The sequence below is a fragment of the Rattus rattus genome, chromosome 2 (assembly GCF_011064425.1).
Source record: "Rattus rattus isolate New Zealand chromosome 2, Rrattus_CSIRO_v1, whole genome shotgun sequence".
Classification (NCBI taxonomy): Eukaryota; Metazoa; Chordata; class Mammalia; order Rodentia; family Muridae; genus Rattus; species Rattus rattus.
Genome location: NC_046155.1, coordinates 115,944,306 through 115,967,936, shown reverse-complemented (window position 1 = coordinate 115,967,936; position 23,631 = coordinate 115,944,306). Strand labels below are relative to the sequence as shown.

At 45.1% G+C, this 23,631-nt stretch overlaps 1 protein-coding gene across 1 annotated transcript in view; it reads right to left on the bottom strand.

Moving 5' to 3' along the window:
• The window catches only part of Arnt2 (aryl hydrocarbon receptor nuclear translocator 2), a 153,713-nt gene extending 130,846 nt beyond the window's left edge, over positions 1-22,867 (bottom strand). The window contains exon 1 of the mRNA XM_032893286.1: positions 22,822-22,867. Within this exon, the coding sequence (XP_032749177.1) occupies positions 22,822-22,852 (31 nt within the window). The 5' untranslated portion in view covers positions 22,853-22,867. The remainder of the gene's footprint in view (positions 1-22,821) is intronic.
• Between the last annotated feature and the right edge of the window lie 764 nt (positions 22,868-23,631).

Sequence of the window (23,631 nt, the reverse complement as noted above, 5' to 3'; positions counted from 1 at the left end):
CTACTGTGGAGAAGAGCAGTACTCACACATACCCTCCCAGTTTTCAGAGCTAGCACAACCACACAGGAAGCTGTACTGGTAGAAACAGCAAGTCAGCTATATGTTTCTAAAGTCAAAGGCCACATCGCACTTCAGGCTCCTGAGAAGGGCAAACACTCCTGGTGAGGGGGTTTTCAGAGGTCGTTAACTGAGAATGTAGTCAGCATCATCCCCAGGTGGGGTTCCTGAACTAAGTAAAAGGAGAAGGGGCTGAGCACCAGCACTCATCTCCCTCCTACTTCCTGTGGACACAAGTGTGACCAGATGCCTCTAATCCCTTCCCCCACAGTAGAGACGATCCTACAACCTCACCTTTCCCACAACGAGGGACTATAACACAGTCAGGTGAACAATGAAGATGAGTGTGCACAGAGGCCATTTCCTCGATAAGAAAACTCTGCAAGAGCAGAATGCAAACCAATAATCAGCCCGAACCTGTGACACTCAAAAGAATCTTATCAAGGGTAGGCCCCGGCTGCACTGCCTGTCCTGTGCCCTCCTCCCTTTGGTAACAACACTCAGATCCTTATTCGATGCATGTCCCTTCTTATTCTTGCTTCCTATGATTCAGATGAATCTACCCCAAGGAGACCTCCCCACAACATGCCCAAATGAAACCGCTCAGAGAATGTGACTTTGACCAAAGACCGGTCCAAGGATGTCACTTGGCCCTCTTATCTAGGACAGCTGCTGGGTTTCCCATTGGTGAGGCATTGCTGGGCTTCAACCGGGTGGGATGAGGCAGAAAATAAAACTAAAATGAGGGAGGTGGGACCAAGCCAAATGCCCATCTAAGCACCAAGTTTTATGGCTTATTTATCTAGCTATAGATGGACTCTCTTTTAGAGACATCCTGGCAAATTATTCCATGATATTCTCCCCCAACCCTCTCTCACAGACACACACACACACACACACACACACACACACACACACACACACACACACACACACACACCTAAACTCACATATTCAATAAATATGAACTGCTTCTACAATATTTACAGAATGCCACTACTAATATGGATAGAAATTAGTAATCTCACTAATGTCAGATCTTAAGAGATCTCTTAGCAATACTTTTAGTCATGCAACATTACCATATTTCTTTTATTCCAGGAATGAACAGTAGTACCACCTGGCCCATAGGGGACCTGTACCTACTCCCCAAGTGCAGGCCAACAGGGGCTCTGTTCCAACACCCCCAGAAGCATGCAGAGCACTCAACCCCACGTATACTATTTTCCTACATACATACCTTCGACTAGTTCAACCTATAAATCAGGCTCAATAAGAGATCAGCAATAACTATTATTAAAAACAGGACAATTATAACAGCATACTCTAATAAAACTTACTTAAAAGCTGCAAACTGATGAATTCTGGACATTTTCATTTACTATTTTCAGGCCCTGCTGATCCTTAGTAAATGCAGGAAACAAAGCTTTGGGAGAGTAGACCACTCACCTTACACTGCAACTTAACACTGGGAAAGACATCGCAGCCTAGATTAGAGACAGTGTGCATTTATCTCAATATCAAAGAAAAGGACATTGGCACAACCGCTCCTGTGACTCAGAATGACATAAGTGTCCTTAGCATGAAGGATGTGTTCTGAGTTGTCCTCAGTTATGGCCACTGCTCAGATGATATGAAAGTGGGTGTCTAACCACTCGTGAGCCAGTTTCAGACCAAGGGTGGCAGTATGACCACAGCACTATTCCCTGCCGTGGTGTCTCTGAGGCTCAGAAATACACAGGCCACGTGCATCATCTCATCGACACACACACAGCTCTCCTGTGAGCTAGGGATCATCACTCACATTTTACAGATAGCAAAGAAAAAGTACAAGGCTGAAAAACGTGTGAAATAACACAGGGCCAAGTGAATGATGCATGCAAACCAACATATGTCTAAAACAAAGGACAATGCTTCTAGGCACATAATACAAAATGCAACACATAATCTAGCATGATAGTCTCTTTGAAGACTTTTCATTTTACAATAAAGAACAGAATCAAAAATGTTAGAAAATGTAAGTAAACAAAAAGTTGTACATAAAAATAAAAGTATGACTTTCAGGGCTGGCAAGCTGGCCCAGTGGCTCAGTGGGTTCAGTGCTTCCTGAACAAGCACGAGGATCTGAGTTCACATCTTCAGCAGCCTCATAATAGCTGGACATGGTGGTGCACATGTACAACGTGAGAGAGACTAGGACAGAGATAGCCAGATCCCAGAAGCTCACTGGTCAGCCAGCCCAGCTGAAAAGGTAATCAGGAAATCCAGTGAGAGATCCTGTCTCAAAAAAAATGATGGAGAGAGACAGAGGAAAACACCCAGCACTGATGTCTGACTTCTATATATACACACACTGCCAAACACATACACATTACATAACACACGCACGCACGCACGCACGCACGCACACACATACACACACACACGCACAGAAAAAGACAACTTCTCCACACACAAGTAAATGCAAATAAAATTTAAAATTATAATAAACTAGAATTATCATACATAACTTACTAATTTAAGTTATAGATCATGGAAGGTTTTTTCCATTACTGCCTAATTGGCAGGCAATTAAAAATATTGTATATACGAGCCAGGTGCAGTGGTACAAGGCTATAGACCCAGGTACACAGGAGGCCAGTGGGGTCACTTGAGCACAGGAACCCAGGATCAGCCAGAACAAGCACAGTAAGCCTGTCTCACAAAATACTGTAAAGAAGCCATGCAATTGAAAGCAGGGGGCGGGGGGGGGGTACATGGTGGGGTTTGGAGGGAAGAGAGGGGTAACTGATGAAATTATGGTTTCAGTTTTTAAAAAAAATATTGTATGGTCTGAAGAGTGATGTTAAGATTAAGTAATTAAGTAATGGTTAGTGGTTAAGAAAGTGCTCTTTAGAGGACCTGGGTTTGGTGCACAGCACTCATGCCGGGTGCCTTACAACCAACTGGAATTGCAGACCTGACACACTCTTCTGACCTCTGAAGATGCTCAGACACAGGTAACACACATTCACACACACACACACACACACACACACACACACACACACACGTATAAATCTTTTTAATGCTGCATATGCAAACCATTATAGGTTTGCTTTGTCCTTGTTGGACATTTAGACTCGGTTGCTTGTAACTGTTAGACTCCTGCCTTTATAAATGACACTGCAAAATAGTTTCCTCAAGACATTACTTGTAACTGTGGCTACTGCCTTAAAAATCAATGAGCATGCCGGAGTTCCTGAATCACTGTTTGTACACTCAGCATTACCATTCACTGTTTGTACACTCAGTATTACCATAAGGCATTGACTTGGCTCCTACCACCAGCAAAATAAGCAGACTTCCCAGACATTCCAAGATCACTATGACCCACAAAATTATACTTGTTTTGGCTTTTACGTCATCAGTTATTAATAGATCTAAGTGGGATTATATGATATATACCTTTTTATTACTTTTTGAATTGTCTGCTTCTGCATTTCAAAATGATTCCTTGAAGTTTGTCTTCCTCTAATTGTTTTACAAACACACTCATACACATATGCTTGTATATACACACATATATATGAAAACCTGATGTCAAATAGTTTTAAAATATCTCTCCCATTGCCATTTAAGCTGACCTAAATGGATCTTTAAAATATAATTTATGAAAAAACTAAGACACATCAAGGAATGAAGAGAATGCATACAACTTTCCTCCTTTAGGAATAAAACATCTACACAACTGAAGTCAAAAGTAGAATCCAAACATACTTAAAACATTTATCAACCACAAGCTATATTTAATCTGACATTTTGCTTCCTGATGCATAAATTTTAGGCCATTAGTAGGGAGAACTTACATATATAGACTTATTTCTAGTTCTTCTCATTTGTTACCCATTTTCCCAAGTTTCTCCCCCTCTCCCCACCCCGTGAATTGTTTGTGTTGCGTTGAGGAAAAGGAGTTACAGCCTCGCTCTAAGATTGGCTGCCCTACTAATGTAGAGGTGATTTATGTGCACTGATGGATTATTCTAGTGGTATTATTATGCACACTACAGCCAAAGGTAGTGGTCCAGAAGCACACAGCTTTCCCTCTGGCCATGGACACAGCACATGCTGTTGTTATCGATAGTCAGACCACATCTGTTTTCATTCCCTGTGTTCATCATCATCTACGCCCATCCCTCCTTCCTGTATCTGAAACTTCCCAATGAGGTCATATTCAAGGAAAGCCTTTAGACTCTCACTTAATGGCCTCTGGTTCTTTTGACTTTCTGAAAATGTTTTTATTTCCTTCTCACTCCTAAAATATAAATTACCCAAACCCGGGGGTTGAGAATATAGGCTAGTGGTGGTAGAGGTCTGGCCAAGGTTTGACTCTCAGCACAGATTATCATTCAGCATCCATTACTGTTGCTAAGAAGTGGCTCATTAGTCTAAGCCAGCCCCATGAATGTGACCACTGCTGCTACAAGTCTTAAGCTTTTCTCTGTGTTTAGTGCTTTTACGTTTAATTGCAGTTCAGATGTCTTTGTTATTTATCTTGCTTAGGATTTATTTTAGTTCTGGATCTGTGTTAATTTCATTTCTGCTGCTGTGGTAAAATGTCCTGAAGAGACAAAGTGGGTTCTTTCCATTTACAATTCCTGATTTCAGCCCATCGTTGTAGGGAAGTCAAGACAGGAACTTTGAACAGCTAGTCACATAGTCACATCACAGCCATGGTCAGAAACAGGGAGAAATGAATGTATTCTTGCCTGCTTGCTGCTCAGATTGACTTCATCACACAGTCTGGAACAATGCCTAGGAATAGTGCCGCTCACTGCAGGCTGGGTCTTTCCCCATCAACTGACTTAGGACAATGCCCAGACATACCCATAGGGCACCCTCATGTTGTCAATCTCTCACTGAGGTTATTCTAATCATCATACAAACTAAATCTCAAAGTCACAAGAGCACAGCAATTACCTGAAGCATTATTTTCATAATTTCCCACTTTGCCACTGTGCTGAATTCTCTGTAATTTCTTCTTTCTTTTTATTTGTTTATTTGTCAGGGTCTCATGTATCCCAGGATACTGTAAGATGATCTTGATTTTCCTCCTGGCTCTTGATTTCCTCAGTGCTTTCATATTACAATGAGTGCCACCACACCCAGTTTATGTGACGGTGGGAATCAAATCCAGCGTTTTGTATATGTGGGGCAACGAACTGAGCTACAGTGCTTTGCCCCCTGTAATTTCCTTCACTATACTTTCTAAATCACCAACTTTCTACGTGTCTATGTTTAACAGTAACTATTTAACACACCACTGGTTTACTGGGTTCATTTATTTTTCAATGTTACAATTTCCTTATAATCCACTCTGATTAAGTGACAATCAGCCTTGATAAAAGGCCAAAGGTTTGTTTCTAAGTTTTCTAAGCTATGAAAGACCCAAAATGGCATACATGACCCTAGGGAAGATGTTAACCTTCCCCAAACAAATGAGGAAAGATGGAACACTCAAAGTGCCAAGAGTTAGGTAGGTTTAATTTGATGGGGAAAAACTGAAGCAATTAGGTGTGGTTTGCGTTCTACTCTCTCCAGACATCCTATCGCCTGTACAGTGCTGTTCTAAACCAATGACTAATAGGATAAAATGACCTTTAGGCTGCAGGAAATCATTTATATTAATTTTACTTTTACCCACTTAATACTGTGACCGCACCTTTCCTTGTGTTTGCCTTGGTTTGGCAAACCCTTCTGTGTTTAATTCAAATCACTTGTTTCAAGGTGCAAATACCAGTACCTAATGACTCCACTGAATTCTGTCGTTCTGTCCAATTAATAAATCTCTTTTTAAAGAACAAAATTATCTAAGTGCTTCTTTTCAAAGTCACCTTTTCCCCTCGTTGAAAATAACAGAATGAACACATGACTTCATCTCTCCTCCCCTGAACCCCATTAAACACAGGAAAGGAATTCTAATTCAAAATGCCAGTGAGCTGGCCTCAGTCCCTGGGCAGAAAGGATAAGAAGCCATAAAATAAATATAAAATGAAATCTCCCAGAAGTGATCAAGGAGTAAGGCAGGAAAAATGAGGGGAAAAAATAGATGGTAACACTCAATCCAGGATTCCACATTGTAAAATTTCAAAAAAATAAGAAAAAGGGTTTATTTATTTTTCATTATTCAAACTAAGAGTTGAAAGTCCCCACCTCAAGGACAAAGAGAGGATTCTAGACTGAAAAGTTCTGGTGTTTGATGAGGGGAGTCACCTTAGAGGGAAGAGAAGCCAGAAAACCCCTAATCTACATTAGAACCATCTACAAGGCGACACAGAAGTTCTTTGACAATTGTCTGAAACCTGGCATTCCCAGTGCACCAACTCTCAACCCACCAACTCTTCAAGAGTAAGGGCAAAATAAAGAACCTTAGATAGGCAAAGGCCGGGGCCTTTTTAGGCACATCCACAATCCAGCAAAGTAGGAAGTGAACTGAAGGGAAAGACATAGGATCCTGGTGATTTCAAATGGATGCCAAAAATGGTGACATCAAGTAGTGGATGGACCCTGTGCCATAGTCTAAATCCACAGAACTACGTATAGTGCCTAAATGACAACTAAAGATTCTTTAAAAAATTCCGAGAAAGACTCCCACCCTAAACTGCCAACACCACATCACACAGTAGGTCACCCACCCAAGCCCACTCCTGAAAAGGCATCTCCCACAAACAGACATCCTAGATTGGCAACCTGTAGAATGAAGATTCAATTGTCCACCCATGCCAACGATAGATCATGTCCAGGGAAGTTACTCATTCCACTTTAATGTGAAAAAGAAAACTACACATAGATACCAGAATACCAACCTCGTCAATGAGTATTTTCCTTCGTTTTTAAAAATTTTTAGATTTTATTCATTTTATTTTATGTGTATAAATGAATGTTTTGCCTGGTACCCAGGAGGTCAGAGGGGGGCATTCAATCCCCGGAAATTGGAATTATAGATGTTTAAGAACACCATGTGAGTGCTAGAAACTGAATCCAGGTTCTACAAGAGCAGACAACGTTTTTAACCCGAGTGTTTTCCTTTCTATCCATCCCCTTTAGGTGTTTAATAATCTGTGGTTGGAAAGCAATCCACACACTCCCTATGCCCATGGATATTCCTCATTTCCTCTTGAGAAAGGGCAACATGCACTGCTCATCCTTGCTAAGTGTCAGGCACGGGCCTGTATATGTTTATCATGTTTGTGGTCATAACAATTCTCCAACATGGGGATCCTTTACCAGGATGGATACTGTTTTTGTCCTCTCTCTCTATTGCAATACAGACATAGAAAACAAGGTCCAGAAAGATGAAGGTACTTACCTCAAGAAGCAGAAATGGAAGTCTTTTAAAGAAATGGTTCTGTTATCCCCATCATATCTAGTTGATACCCCAAAAACAACAGACTATCATTTTTATTGGTATAAATATAAACACATACTCTGTATGTTGGTGATGTATAATCATGTGTTTCTAAGAACATTTTTTTAACCAAGAACAGAGTATGACAGGAGAACTCGAAAGATAGATCCAAAAATGGTCCATGGTATGAGATGAAAAACTGGGAAGAAACTCAGGGAAATAGGTGGATAGAGGGTGGGAGTGGGGTAAGGGGAGGTGTTTCAGCTCTCTGCTGCCAATCCCCTGTCATTCCAGGCTGTCCCCACACAACACTCCTCATTAGCAACCCCACTCTCTTTCCTTTGCCTCTATGAAGGTACTCCCCCACCCACCCACCTACCCTGCAGCATCCCCCTTCTCCTGGGCATTAAGCTTCCACAGGACCAAGGCCTCCCCTCTCACTGATGCCAGATAAGGCAGTCTTCTTCTACATATGTATTAGGGACCACAGTCCAGCCCATGTATACCCTTTGGTTGGTGGTTTAGTCCCTGGGAGTTCTGAGGGGTCTGATTAGTTCTACCTATACGGTTGCAATACTCTTCAGCTCCTTCAGTCCTTCCCCTAACTCTTCTATTGGGGTCCCCAGGCTCAGTCTGATGGTTGGCTGTATCTGCATCTGTCTTAGTCAGGTGCTAGCAGAACCTCTCAGAGGACAGCCATACCAGGCTCCTGTCTGCAAGCACATCTTGGCATCAGCAATAGTGTCAGGGTTTGGTGTCTGTGGATGGGTGGATCTCAAGGTGGGGCTATCTCTGCATGGCCTTTCCTTCAATCTCTACTCCATTTTTGTACCTGCATTTCCTTTAGACCATGTCTACTGGAGGTAGTCTCTTCAGATTCTATCTGCCTACTGTTGGGTATTTTGGCTAATGTCATCCCCACTGGGTCCTGGGAGCCTTGAGCATCCCTGGCGTCTGGGACTTTCTAGTAGTTCCCCCAAGTTCCCCACCCCTCCACTGCTACTTATTTCTATTTGTTCTCCTGGCCCTCTGGACTTCTCTCCTGTCTCTTCCCATGCCTGGTCCTACCCTGCCTCCCCCTTTTTCCTCCCCTTCCACTCTCCCACCCAGGTCCCTTCCTCCCTGCCTCTCGTGATTATTTTGTTCCCCCTTCTAAGCGTGTTTGAAACATCCACACTATGATGTTCCTTCTTGTTAAGCTTCATATGGTCTTCGAGTTGTATCATGGGTATTCTGACCTTTTGGGTAATATCCACTTATCAGTGATTACATACCATGATATGCCCTTTTGGGTCTGGGTTACCTCACTCAAGGTAATATTTTCTTGTTCCATTTGCCTACAAAGTTTATGAAGTTGTCATTTTTAATAGCTGAATACTATTCCATTGTGTAAATGTAGCACATTTTCTATATTCATTCTTTCATTGAGGGACATCTGGGTTGTTTCTAGCTTCTGGCTATGATAAATAAGGCTGCTATGAACATAGTAGAGCACCTGTACTTCTTATATGTTGGAGGATCCTTTTGGTATATGCCCAGGAGTGGTATAGCTGAGACTTCAGCTATTTCCAATTTTCTGAGGAACCTCCAGGCTGATTTCCAAAGTGGTTGTACCAGTTTGCAATCCCACCAGCAATGGAGGAGTGTTCCTCTTTCTCCACATCCTCGCCAGCATCTGCTGTCGCCTGATGCTACCACACCTAACTACCACAGAAACCACTGAGCTCATGAACACAAAGTTATGAACCAAGGGAATGATCCACTGGCTAGGATCACAGCACTGGCTTAGTGGTGGTCCTTCTCTGTGTGGACCTGAAGTATGCTTGCTGGATCACTACTAGCAGCAGTAACAAATAGAAACACATCAGAAAGGCAAATCTCATGCTAATCCCAGCCCTACCACATCGACTCAGAACCTCAGACGTGGGAACCAGCCCCCTTGGCAGTTCTGAGTCTGGTCAGGCTTAAGAACTGCTGATGTAATAACATCAGAGTTCCCAGAGTCTGTATGCAAAGGACTCATCTGCAATGCTGAACATCCACATGTGGATGATAAAGCTGCCCTCCAGAATGGTAAGAGTTGAAGGTAAGAGCTGTGCCATACAGCTGGGTAATCAGTGTACATCCAATACCAATACTAAAGTTAACAAAGGGTAGACCACCAACAATGTCTATTGAATATATGAGTAACAGAGTAGGAATAAATCTGAACAGCATATGTCCCTGTGATAACTCCTAGTGTTATTCAGAACCTAACCAAGGCAGAGGAGAGAGCCAGGTAGAGGTGGAAAGAGGAACCAAGGGGCTATAAAGATGAGTTCATGTCTAGCCTCAGCAGTCCTGGATAATTAACAGAAGATACACAGTGGGTGGCCAGAGAATATGGGGGAAATAAGAAGGAAAATGTCTTTGGTCCATGATTGTGTCCCCCCTGCCAGTGCAGGGACAGGGAGAAAGGAGAGGAGGGATTACTAGGAGACCACTGGACCAGCACTCTGGGGATAGCAGAGGGAAAGCCCACAGCTCCCTGCAGTGAAAGCAGAAGAGTGTTTAGGGAGAGCCAGCTGGTGATTAAATGTGCCCAAAAGCCTCAGAGTGCCAAGGGAAGGCTATGCTTCCTGTGTTACCAGGGAGACCCCCCACCTCAGCAGAACATCTGGTACTTTAGTTCAAAGCCCGATGTCATGTGCCACACCACCATGATGGTGTTGGGAGAAAAACACAGCACTGGAAAATCAGACCCTGCAGTCCTCATGAGAGCTATCTGAGATATCTGTTGTTACAGGACCCAGGGCAATGCAGAACGTTAGGACAGGGAGGAAGAACCTTCATGGCAGACAAGGAGCAGAGGCTGGGAGAGAATCCAATATCCTCCGGAAGCACACACCCCAGTGACCTTTCTCCAGTTGCTAAAGGCACCACCACCTCCTATTAGCACCACAGTCTGGTAGCCAAGTCTTCAACACACAGGCTTTAGCTTGTGAGAAACAACTACAGCAGGGTGTGGCTTGGTAAAAGGAAGGAGAAGAGAGAAAAGGAGAAAGAAGAGAATTAAGATGAAGGTCAAAGAATGGAAAGACTGGCAAATTTCTACAGGCAAATTATATCCCAAAATGATTCTCAAATTTTATTTTTTTTAACTTTATATACATGGGTATTTTGTCACATGAGTATCTGTGTAGCACATGCATGCCTAGAATCCGCAGAGGCCAGAAGAGGGCACTGGATACCCTGAGACTTGAGTTACAGGAAGTTGTGAGCTACCAGATGGATGGATGAAGAGAATCAAATCCAGGTCCTCTGGAGGAGCAGCCGGGTTGTTTTTAATGGATAAATCATCTTTCAAGACCCAACATTAATGTTTTTATGAAGCAGAGTAAAATATAAACTTGCTTCTAAGAAGAAATTAAAGGAAGCAGAAAATTAAGTTTCCAAAATAAACACAAAATATGCATAAATATGGATGTGCTCCAGCACCTAAGAGTGGGACAGCAGAATAATTACTGCTTGACTGTAGATCCCACTGTTAATCAAAGAGCATTCGGGCATTGCACACACAGCTTACCTGAAATGCCTTTCAATTTGTATGTCAGGGGAGCTGGTAATTAAACACTTCAACTGCCTGCTGGCTTTACTAAAGATATGGTAATCTTGGCAGAGTTAACTTATAATTATTCTGCTCATCAAATGAAGTTGATATTTAGTTTAGGAAAGTGTTAACCCTAAAGCCCTCAGGTTAAAAACCCTGAGACCTGTATTCAGCTCTGGGTGCACTTATGGCGCTGGGCAGGAAAGGTCACCTTTCTTCACTTAGCCAGGTATGGTGCAAACTTGATATGGACAACTCAAAGACTTACTTTTAACATCAAGTATTGAAAGTAACCTCATGATATAATAGCAGTTGTATGTGAGTTATGTGATGTTCCTGCTTAATAATACTTAAAATTTGAAAAAAGTTGATAGAAATAGATAGATGATTGAAAGGTAGGTAGGTAGGTAGATAGATAGATAAAAGAAAGCACATTCCCATTGTAATTGTGAGGCAGAATCAATTGTGAGACATTCTTCAAAATGATCGATAGATGATAGATAGACATACAGACAGACAGACAGACAGACAGACAGATAGATAGATAGATAGATAGATAGATAGGAGAGCACATCCCCATTGTAATTGTGAAGAAGAATCAATTGAGAGACATTCTTCAGAATAACTATTTGATAAAGAGTTTAAAGTTATGAAAGATGAAATTAAAATAAACAAAAATATTCCAGAATCAAAGTAGACACCATAACTTAATGGGTTTCCTAATCCTGGATTAAGCTCAGAATCTGAAAATAAGTTTTGTGCGATGAAGACCAACTGGCCAAACATGAAAACAGAACACAGGCAAGATAGTGCTACTAGATTAATGACAAAGTCCTCAGTGAGGCCACTGATGGGGGAGAATACCATCCTTAAGAAACACTGAAGCTGCCAGAGTTAGAAAGTATATCCTATGGAACTAGAAAAAACTCATCTATAGAACTAGAAAAAAATCATCCTGAGTGAGGTAACCCAAGCCCAGAAAGATAAATATAGTATGTATTCTCCTATATGGGCAAATATCAGCTGTTAAGTAAATGATAAGGAAGCTACAATCCATAGACCCAGAGAGGTTAGTACAGAATAAGGGACTAAGTGGGACACTTGAGTGGCTGGGGTGGGGGATGGGAGCAGATGGGGAGGGGGTTGAGAGATGGCATGTGGGAAAAGACATATAGAATTGGCCAGCATCTGGCAGGTGGTATAGAAATCTAGTACAGTGGAAACTTCCTAAAATATATATATATAAAGGCAATTAAAATGAAGTCGCTAAATAGAGAGGGAGATGGAGTCCAACTGGCCATCTCTTGTCACCAAACAAAGCTTCCAGAACCAGGAATGGGTTATAGCCAGTTGAGTTTTTGGCAGAAAGGGACCCTAGGAAATCCTCAAACTCAGGCTGTTACCAAGACAATAAATTGCTCTCCACAAACTGACAGCAAGGCCCTGATGCTGAAGACAACATCACAACTCGGTGACCGTGGAGAAGGCAAGCTGGTTCCTACATCGAGCCTTCACCTCTGCATTCTAGAGCATTCTATATAGAGCCTTCACCTCTGCGTTCTAGAGCATTCTATATAGAGCCTTCACCTCTGCATTCTAGAGCATTCTATATAGAGCCTTCACCTCTGCATTCTAGAGCATTCTATATAGAGCCTTCACCTCTGTGTCTTTGGTATGGGAAGGTGTTCTGCAGGCTACCAAAAGGGAAAAGTATACACCCAGACAACAACAAAACTTAGGATCTATAATCTGTCCTATCTGCAAAAATACACTATGGTAATTGTGGCACAAAGCTTGTGGGAGTAACCAACCGATGTCTGATTTGACTTAAGGCCCATTCTCTATTATGGAACCCACACCCAAGACTAGATATTCCAAAAACCTAGGGTAATAACCAACACTATCTGTCCAAAAAAAAAAAAAAAAAAAAAAAAGATAAACTGACTCCTAATGACAGTCTGCTATAGTCATAGATCAGTGCCACACTCAGCCACCATCAGAGAGGCTTCCTTTTGCAGCAGATGATAACAAATACAGAGACTTGCAGACAGACATGCAGAGGGAGAGAGAGAGAGAGACAGAGACAGAGACAGAGAGAGACAGAGACAGACAGACAGACAGACAGACAGACCTTGGAACACCCAGTTCTAAATGAGATGTCTCCATCAAATCCATCCTCTCAGAGTTCAGTGAATGCCAAGGAAGAGGAGGTGGGAAGAGTCTAAGAGCCGGTGGGGGGGGGAGGACACCAGGAGAACAAGGCCCTTTAGATCAACTGAGCAGAGCTCCCATGAACTCAGAGGCTGAAGTGGCGAGCACAGGGCAGACTCCTCATTCCTACAGCTCTCAGTTTCATGTTTATGGGACTCCTGAGTGTGTGAATGAGTAGCTCTCTGATTTTTGTGACTTCTCTTGAGGCTCTCTTCCTTCTTATGGGTTGCCTTGTCCAACACTCGTGATAATTTTTATTTTATCTGTCATGTTTCTAATGAGCGACAGAAAGAGAGTAAATCTAGAGAGGGGAGGTGGGAAAGAAATGGAAGGAGCAGAGGGAGGAGAAACTGTAATAAGACATATCGTGTAAGGAAAGAACCTATTTTTAATAAAAGTGGGGGGTAGGGGTGAGTAAGTAATAAGTAAGTAAAGAAAATGTATCCTGCCTGCTGTTTGTTTTCAGACCATGTAGAACCCCATAAACTACCAATGCCAGCAACTGGAGGGAGAGGTGAGCATCAGGCAGAGGCTCTTTGTGCTGCCCTGATGCTTGTCTGTGGGCCTCAGGGAGTGAAGTTACCCAAAGCAAAATCCCTTGGAGTAGACGTATCTCATAAATTAAAATTTAGGGAATTGGAAGGTTTCCTGAGTTCCTTCGTTAATCCAGTAAACATTTACTAGGTACCAACTATGTATCAGAAATTGAAGACAAGAGAGCAGGGGGGCGGGAGAAAGAAAAAGCAGGAAAGAAGGAAAAGGGGAAGTTCTGCTTGCAAGGCAGGCGGGGTGGGTGTAGAATGAAAGAACTCAGGTTTCTGGTAAACCCTCCTCTGAGCTCAAGGGCCCTCAGTCTCACGTGTGAGGCCAAACTCATGATCTCTCCCAAACCTCCAAGAATCCCTTAACACCCTATATAGGGTGTACAGCGGGGAATGACGCTAACTCACCCAGCGGCTGACCCACGAGCTTGCTGCGCTGTGTCTCCTGCTCAGCAGTTCTTGTTGTCTATGCTAGTTTCCTCCCAAATATCTGGAGGCTCCACCATCACCTTTTGCTATCATCTGGGCCAGACCTGCTAAAGGGGCCCCCAACAGATCCCCTCACCTAGTTCCCCTTGCATGGTCCTCACTCAGCTGCTGCAGAGATCTTTTCACAAGAGACCTCTGGGCATCACTCACCCCTGCTGTACTTACTTCAATGGCTTCCTGATGCATTAGAAAGCAAAGACCCTCTTCTTCACCGTACGTTTTTAAAATGATGTCCTGTGCATGCAACCATTTAATAAATGGCTGACTCACCAGCCATACAGCAAAATTCAGTGAAAGCAGAAGCCATGCCTGGGTTTGCACACCACTGTGAGTACACACAGTTGGCATTCAATTAATATTTGTTTAATTAGGTGGATAGGCAATTAAAATAATTAATGTCTGGCTTGGACCAATGAATGGAATGTGGTGCCATTAGCAGCCACAGGGGACCAAGGGGAGGAGTAAGCTGGGGAGACGCAGGCTTTGTGGAATCTGTGGGACCCCACAGACCCAGCAGGAAGCTGGAAACGCAGACCCGCCCTTGAAGACACTGATTAGGAAGAGGCACACTCTCTGGCCACCACAGAGCTGCAGACCCCAAAGCCATTTCTTTAGCTTTCCCCCTCCACCCGCAGGAAAGAATCAGGATAATCCTCCTCTGCTCACCACTGACAAGTATCATTTGCATAAATTTGCATAAACCTATCCCAAGGCTGCCTGCTGTAGGGAACAGCTAAGTCCACACCACATGCAACCAGGCTGTTTCATCAGCATCTTTCATGCCCCTGTTCCCCAGCACAGTGCCCTCTGCTCAGGGAAGAGGGGCTGTGTTCAGGGAGGTTGGTTGACTAGAATTGGAAGTTTTCTGGTGTGAAATGCTTTTTAAAAAGAAAAAAAAATCAAGAGAGCACAGCTGTGATCCTTGATCACATTCATTCATTTTATTCTTTGGGGGGACTTGGAATTCATCAAGCATGTCAAATTATGGCAAACGATTCCAGACTATGCCTCATTTCAAATTGCTGATGCGATAGAATTACCAATGCCATGCTAAAAATAAGGAAAACTTCTTGCACTTCTGTTCTTTCACACTGAAATGAACTCCCATCATGGATTTCATAGCCACCTCCAAGGCGTCATCTTAAGCTGGCTGTGGTGGTACCCACCTGTAAGCCTAGCACCCAGAAGGTCAGGGCAGGAGAATTCAAAAACAAACTGGGCTACCTGGCAAAGTCCAGTCTCAGAAGAGAGGAGGGCTATCTCCTTGCTGTCCAGGTTGTCATGGATTTTTAGACACCCCTCCTGAAAGTCAGCTCTTTGATTCACCACACACCCTGATGGAACCTTCTGTGTCTTTTTCCAGTTGTCACTCTCCAGAGGCCTGTGACGAGTTTATCCCCAGAGGTCAGAGCTTATTGCCAGCTCTAGTGGCAAGTGAGTCTGGATACTTTAGCATGAAGCAGTGGTCACCCTGTGCCCTAGAGCTTGCTGGACAGCACCCTGCCCTGTATCACAGACACCGGTATCACCCAGAACAAGGGAGAACGTCTCTACTCACTGTAAATACCCTCCTTTGAGGTACAGTACACGTAAACACCTGCACCTCTAAACTCCAGTGTCCATCTGCCTCACAAGAACATTCAAGAGGAATCAGAGAATATATTCTGTATAACTACGAATAAAAAATTGGGAGCATATATTAACTTTAGCTTGCTCGTTGTTTGCCTAGAGTACAGAAATAAAACCATTATGTTGGTTGGCCTTGTTGAGTTCATGGGTTTAAGAAATATGTAAGCTGGGCTAAAGATGGCTCTGGGGGTAAGGGCTTTTGCTGTGCAATCCTAGAGAGCTGAGTTTAATCCCTGGAAAACACAACGAGGTGGAATGAGATAACCATCTCTAGAGCTGTCCTCTGACTTCCACGCCATATCATAGCGCAGGTACACCTACATTCACAACGCGTGCACATTACATGTTCTTAACTGAATTAAAACTCACAAACGCCTAGGGCATTACTGAGGCACACATTTGGGTAACCTGTTAGGATCTTTCCAGAGAGGAATGATTGAATAAAGACGTGATGGCATCATCCCATGAAGAGAAAACTATCTGGGCAGCAACTTTCCACCCCGGCTGTCCTGCCAGATGTGATCAAGTAGCCTTACACTCCCCAGTCATGCCTTCTATCCCATGATAGATTAGGCCCTCTCAAACTGTCAGCCAAAACGAATGCTTTCTGCCTACTATTTCATCAGTTGCTAATATATTCACATCTCAATCTGTTACTCAGGCAACCGTGCACCTTCCCTGGCCACCCTTCAGTCATGTGACAATTAGGGTGATTCAAATGTCTAGGCAAAAACAGGCAAGAAAATGACTCACCAGGCTGAGAGGCTCTGATGGGCAAAAGTGGATTTCAAAGCATCCCACTGAATATTTGATGTTGGAAAGAGCACCCTCTCCTTTGGCCCCATGTTGCTTACCCACGTACTAGTAAGACCAAGAAGGACCTTCCAGGAAGACTTCAGTGGAGTTGTACCAAGGGTCCTTACACCAAACACCAGCGTCCCTCCATCTGGCCTCTCCGCCTTCTTAAAGAATTTTAAGGTTTTGTGGGCTGCGTGACTTCTTGCCTTATGTAAAGTCTTAAGGAACTGGTTAGGTTAGGGATTACCCTGGTAGGCTGTGCATGCTGAAATCAAATCGCCAGACATAAAAGTCCACTATAAACTACAGAGCTCAGAGTCTCATATATCCAGGGTGGGCGTTTTTTGCGAGGCAGGTAAATCACATGTGAAACTGCAAGACAACCCCTCAGTGTCCATTCGCTGCTCACAACAGCTCACCAAGCAGAAATCAGTGCAGCAGGGGTTTGTGTGGTTACAGGGACAGGAGCACTTCCTGCCTTCCCAGGTTTCCAGTCAGCCCACGGACATGAGACCCTTCACCCAACCACATAATCCATTCAGTTCCAGCAGGGGTACTCAGCCATGCCTCGGAGGGAAGTTACTGCATAAATACATTACCTGGATAAATGGGTTTCCTTAAGGGAGTAGATTCACAATGAGGACAGGAAAGTGGCCAGGTGTGAAGAAAGGAGGGAGTACGGAAGAAAAGAGGAGCAATTCATCACTGCAAGAAAGGCCCAGACACAGAAGCAGCCATCTTGCTAGCAGGATCTTAATAATAAATGGGAAATGCCATTTATCCTTGAAACACGAAGTCCCATTTGGTACCAGTCTTCCAGCCTGACAAGCCTCAGTGCCCTCCAAGGAAGAACACACGGCTCTGGTAACCTTATGGCCTTGTCACACAGCATACTCTTCTAGCAGTTCTAAACTACTGTCAGTCCTTGCTTATATCACACTCTACCACAGGCCTTAGACCATATATACGCATGGGAATGAATGAATCCATGATTCTGGGGAAGATGAAGAAACCATGTCCCTTTCACTTTGTACCACATTACATCTCACTAAAGACGTAACAAAGCAGTGACCAGAAGTACTGCTTGGGAATTAAGTATTCAGCCCAAATAGTCTGTGGTGGGACCCCTACTGCCCTGCGAAGCACCTCTGGGTCCTTGTGCTAGCTTGCCTTAAGTCTCTTAAGTCTTCAGCCCAAATATCTAGGCCTCTCTGACAACTCCAGTGATCTTCTCAACTCAAATGTCTCATCCTGAATTCTCCAGGATGGCCCATTGGCTACTTGCACCTCGCTTCTCCTCAGCACCTCAATCCTCCCAACACCTAGGGCAGAAACCTGGGCCTTACCTTTCCCTTAGCCCCCAACACTTTACTTAAAGCCATGATGACTCTGCCCCAAGGAGGACATGCCCTCCTCAACTGCAAGGAAGGACAAGGATGTAAGTAGGGTCCCGGAGTTGCTTGGAGTTGTATAGGACAATGCCCCTGCTGCGGACATACGTATCTGTTATCCCAGTCTGCACCTCTTACAGAAGACTTCAACCTGATCTCCCACAGCATCCAAGATTGAACACCTGAATATGTAGACTAAGGTACTGGGTATCATACTTCTTCTCTGCTCAATGCCCTTCAAAAGCTCTGTGCTATCTCAGAATCTAATGGGACCCTGAACCCAAAATCCGTGGCCTTCTGTGAGCCTGCCTCTTCACTCTCCTCCACTCTCATGCTACCCCATCCTTGTTCACCACTGCTTGGCAACACTGCCCTTTCTGATTGTTCAATCTACCAAGTTCTTCCTCACCAGAGTCTGTGCAGGCGCCTCTCCATGTCAGGATAGGAGGGTGAGAGTGCGGTTCTTCAGGCTTTTCGTTATCCACAGCCTCATTTATAGGTCATTTCCTCATGCAGACCTTCACTGCCCTCACAATGCTTTGGCCAATCCTTCCATCTAAATCAGGTCTGTTAGTTGCTTATCTCAGGGTATCATTTCTTCATCACCTTGACACATTTTACCAGAACAGCTATCTTGTGTTCTAACTTTACCTGAGGTAGGACGGTTTGCAAGCACAGCATGCACTGTCAAAAGATCTAAATCCACTGCGTATTCTCCTGTGCCCAGCACTGAGGAGACAATGGTTTAGGAGTCCACATACATTCACAAACACATCTACGCCCACCCTCTGTCATCAGTTCATATGGCCCTTCTGAAATTTTCTGTAAGTCAATGTGTCCCTCTTCAAGGCCTGGTATCTGGGGAAAATTACTACTATTATTCTTTTTTTTTTTTTTTTTGTGTGTGTGTGTGTGTGTGTGTGTGTGTGTGTGTGTGTTTATATGTGTGAATGTGTGTTGTATGTTCACGTGCATATCCATTCATGTGCACTGAGGTTAGAAGAGGATTTCAAGCGCCCTGTTCTATCACTCTATAACCTATTCTCTTGAGGCAGAATCTCTCACTAAACCTGAAGCTCAGTTGACAGCAAGCCCCAGAAATATCCCTGCTTGTCCCCTTCTTAACCTCCCACCAACATGATTTTTGCATGTGTGCATTTTTTGAACTTAGATGTTCATGTCTGCACATCAAGCACTCCCTTACCCATTGGGCCACCTTCCTAACCCCATTATTTCGCCTATGAAAAAATAAAGTTAGTCAATTTAAATACCTCCTCTCTGAGACTATGGACTCCCTAGGGTCAAGGGACATTCTTGCTCATCTTCTCATTACTCTGTGTCCTCAAAAAGGTTTGACAAACAAAAGGTATTCAATAGAATTCGGAACTGTTCTAAACACCTTCTCATCTACTGTAGCCTGTCCAGACAACCTTCCCATTCTCTATAATCAATAACCAAAAGACCAGAAACTACAGCAGAATATTATACCTAACTGGGGGGTGGGGGAGTGGAATTCCAAATCTATTTAAAACATACCTTCCAATTCCATTAACATGGGCAAACTTATTATTCCTCTTTCTTGCTTTGACAAAATCAAGTTTTAAAAGATGCAGTCTGTTATAGTGGGGAAGCTATGGGTCAGGAGTTTGCAGCGGCTGGTCATGCTGCATCTGCAGTCAGGAAGCAGAGGGAGATGAATGCTGGGACTCAGCTGCTCTTCCTTTATTCAGTTCAGGACCCCTGCGGCCCACAGGATGGCATTGTCCACCTCCAGGGTGTGTCTTCTCTCCTCAGCTAAGCCTTTTTAGATACATCTTCATAAACAGGCTCCGAGGTGTGTCTCCTAGGTGGTTCTAACTCCGTCAAGAAGAGAGAGTAATCATCCCGGGTCTCATTAGGTACTCTGAAAAACTCACTTCAGAGAAAGCGTAATGCCAAAGACTGATCTGTGCGAGCGTGGTCCTGACTCCTGAAGTTACAAAGGAACCACGATACTAGCTCCTTTCAGACTGCGCCCTTTTCAGACTGCTCAGTTGCATGTGGCTAATTCAAACCTAAGCAACTTCATAAAAATCACAAATATTCAAATACTATCTAACATAGTAGAACAACACCCCCACACACACACACACACATACAGCCCTAAAACTCCTTTCTTTATTCCAGAGGATGAATACATCATCCCTGTTAAGAAACAACAGAGAAAATTCAGCCAATACAACAGCAAGGGGCCAGTGTGAGGCCTTGGAAATTGCGAGATGTCAAGAACTATGGAAATACCTGAGAGCCATCCCCTTCCTTCAAAGACCTGTGTTCCCACAGGTAGGATGCTAACCTGAATCTCAAGCAGAAGACCTAGAAGAACCAGAGTATGGGTTTGAAGCAATGGAGTGACAGGTGAAAAGACACAGCTTCATCCACCATTACTGAGCTCCCAGAATGCTATACTCTACCACATCACAGTGCCTTTGTAAATTAAGTGTTCAGCGGGAGTGCATTGGTCAGCTGGTTGGTGTGGGAGGAGACCAAGGTATTCTGGGTACATATCAGCTGCAGAAACGAATCACGCTGCCTCTCGGTCCATCTAGCTGTGTTTATCAAGCTCTTATTCTGTGCAAAGCAAAAATCTAAGGGGAGGGTGGAGGTAGGAAGAAAAACCCACAGAGTTCTCATATGACTTCTGCTCATGGGAGTGAGAAGTTCTCCCAGGGCAGATTCCTCACACAATCTGAAATATCTCTCTTTGGCTCACATGCTTAGCCCTATTCCTCGAGACCAGCCTTCCTGCACCAAAGAAGCCGAACGCTCACACGGAACAAAACTAAGACAGCCCACCCAAAAGCCATCATAGAGGACCAGTTAAAAAAATTGAGAGTGGATGGTACGATAGTTAATCACTGCAAGAAATTTTCCTTGAGAGAGTCTCACAACGCTCAGGATCTCTGGTACTTCTGTCTGTTGCCTGAGAAAAGGTCTGGATATCGCAACGTATTAAGTTGGCCGACAGCACTCCTTCCAAGTCCCAGGGTCTGTATAGCATAGAGAACAATGTAATGGACATAGTTCCCAACAGTGATGTAATGGTAGCTGAGTTATATAAGAGTTTATGCTTAACCCCAATAGATTCCGGACTCAACCACCCTCATTATTTTTCTGCGCTTTTCCTAATCTCATTACAGTTAAACGTATTAATTTTCTATTGATTTCTAAGTATCAGAATAGGTTGAAAGTACTTCAGTGGTAAACAAAAAGGACACAGCTGTGTTTCCACGCCAGTCATCTACCCACTCGGCGTTTCAGACAGACTCCATGTCTGCTCTTCTAGGACTGCCTGTTTCAGTTCATGAGCCTTCTTCCTTGGGATTAGAAAGGTTCATCACCTCCTTGTCCCCTCAGGCACCTGCCTCTTGTCTATTCTGGCTTTCCTCATTTGGCTATACCCCAAATCTAACGAAGGCCAGATCCCATACTTTGCCTCCTGGTATTTTCCTTCTTCTCTGTTCGAGCCACTACAGCTAAGTCTGACCTCCTGCACCTGCCTCTTCTCAATGCAGTCCCTACTTCTAGTGTTACTGTATTCTGCATTACTTCAGGAAAGCAGTGACCATGTGGCTCCTCTGTTCAGTACCACTTAAGACCCTCTCTTACTGTGGGAAGAGGAAGCCACAGTTCATGTCTTCCAAGGCTTTTGAACCTGTCTACATTCTTGCAACTCAATGCCAGGTCCCTGCGTTCCTTCTCACACCTCACTCACGGGTCTCCAGTGCATGCTTAGGATGCATGTCCATCATGACTCCATGACTTATGCCTGCAATGCCTCTCTGCCTGTACATCTGCATTTTCAAACCGTATCTTCTGCAAGTTCTGGCTAAAGTGTCCAGTGTCCCCCAACCTACCCTGACCAATATTGATGGAGGGGATCTTCCACTCATAATTTTGAAGACATTCTTCTTTCATAAACACTCTGGTAGTTCAACCCACTTGCTCTGGGTCCGCACCCCAACACAAGACCTCTTCCACTGAGCTTTCCTGGGCTCTGAGCTATTTGACTGTCCCTGCCTTAATCTACAGCGACCTATGATTCTCCAGAACCACAGCATACAGCACAAAACCTAAAACTTGGGAGCGGGAAAGCAGTCACATGTCTATCCTCTCAGCTTTGCATGATACCACAGGGAACTTTGCCAACCACAATAGGGCTCCTCCGCCACATTTCAACAGGAGCCTAACACTCCCACTCATTCCTGAACTCCATCCCTTTTTTTTCTAATCTGCCAGCATAAGCCCAAGGGCCACAGGCTGTACCTTCGTAGACATCAGAAAATCGGAGAGGGACAGGGCTGCTTCAGGCCATTATTACCAATTAGGCTTTTCCTGTCCAGAAAGGACTGGGATATACAGCGGCCAGGTGTAAACCCCGCCAAAGACCAGCGCAGGGGAGGCGGGGCCGATAGCCGAAAGAGTCCCAGGAGTTCTGCCCTGTTGAATCCCGGCTCCAAACTTTTCTCTCGCTCAGCGCGACACCTGGCATCCACTGGCCCCTGTGGCTCTGGAGCCCGCGGGCGAGCATCGACTCACACGCAGTAGCGGCGGGCGCCGTCAGGACCAGGTGGAGCACCATTCGTGAATGAGGATGCCACGGCCGGTGCTGATGCTGCGGGGCAGCAGTCGCTCCCCACCCCCGGGCTGCGCGGCTCAGGCTCGGCCAGAGGCTCGGCGGCTACTCACCCGGAGGGTTGACGGCGGCCGGGGTTGCCATCTTGCCGGGAAGGACCGGAGCGCCGGGCGGGGGCGGGGGGGGGGGGACGGGGACCGGGACCCGGCGCGGGCCGCGCTGCCGCGGCCGCGCCACACAAAGGAAGGTGCGGGCGGTGCTCCCCGCGCTCCCGCGCTCTGAGAGCGCCCCGCGCTCCTGCCCGCGCTGCTCCCCGCGCCCCGCGCGCTCCCCGTTCCTCTGCGCGCACCCGCGCTCCTCCCTTCCCGGGCCTCCTCCGGGTTCAGCCTTTGTGGTGCGGCTGGGGTGCCGGGCCCGCGGCTCCCGGGTCCGAGCCGTAGCACCGCGAGACTTGGGGCAGCGGGCAGCGGGACCCTCCTCGGGCCCGCGCAGGTGCCCAGGCTAGAGGCCTCTGCGCACTCCCTATCCGCCCTAGTAGGGTCCCCAGGTATCAGGGACACATCGCCGAGGGGCGCTGTACCCTCGCGGAGGAGCGGGTGAGCAAGCGACCCATTTGGATGCAGAGGACAACCGGCCTCAGAAACAAAGGCGTCCCAGTGCAGCCACTTAGCATGCCAAGGCCGCGCCACTGAGCTCCCGGGCACCCGGGCTGAGGCTGTAGAAGAGGGCCTGAGGGAAGGCACCCAGAAATGCCCAAGGCCACCGTCCCTCCAAGGCACTCGCACACAGCTCCAGCACGGAGCTTGGCTTAGGAATAGAGAAAAGCCAGGGAGGATTTGGGGACAGTGTCTAGCGCTGCCTTCCTGAGGACATGCCACTGTCAGCATTTATTACTGAGTCCTTTCGAGGGCCTAATTCACACC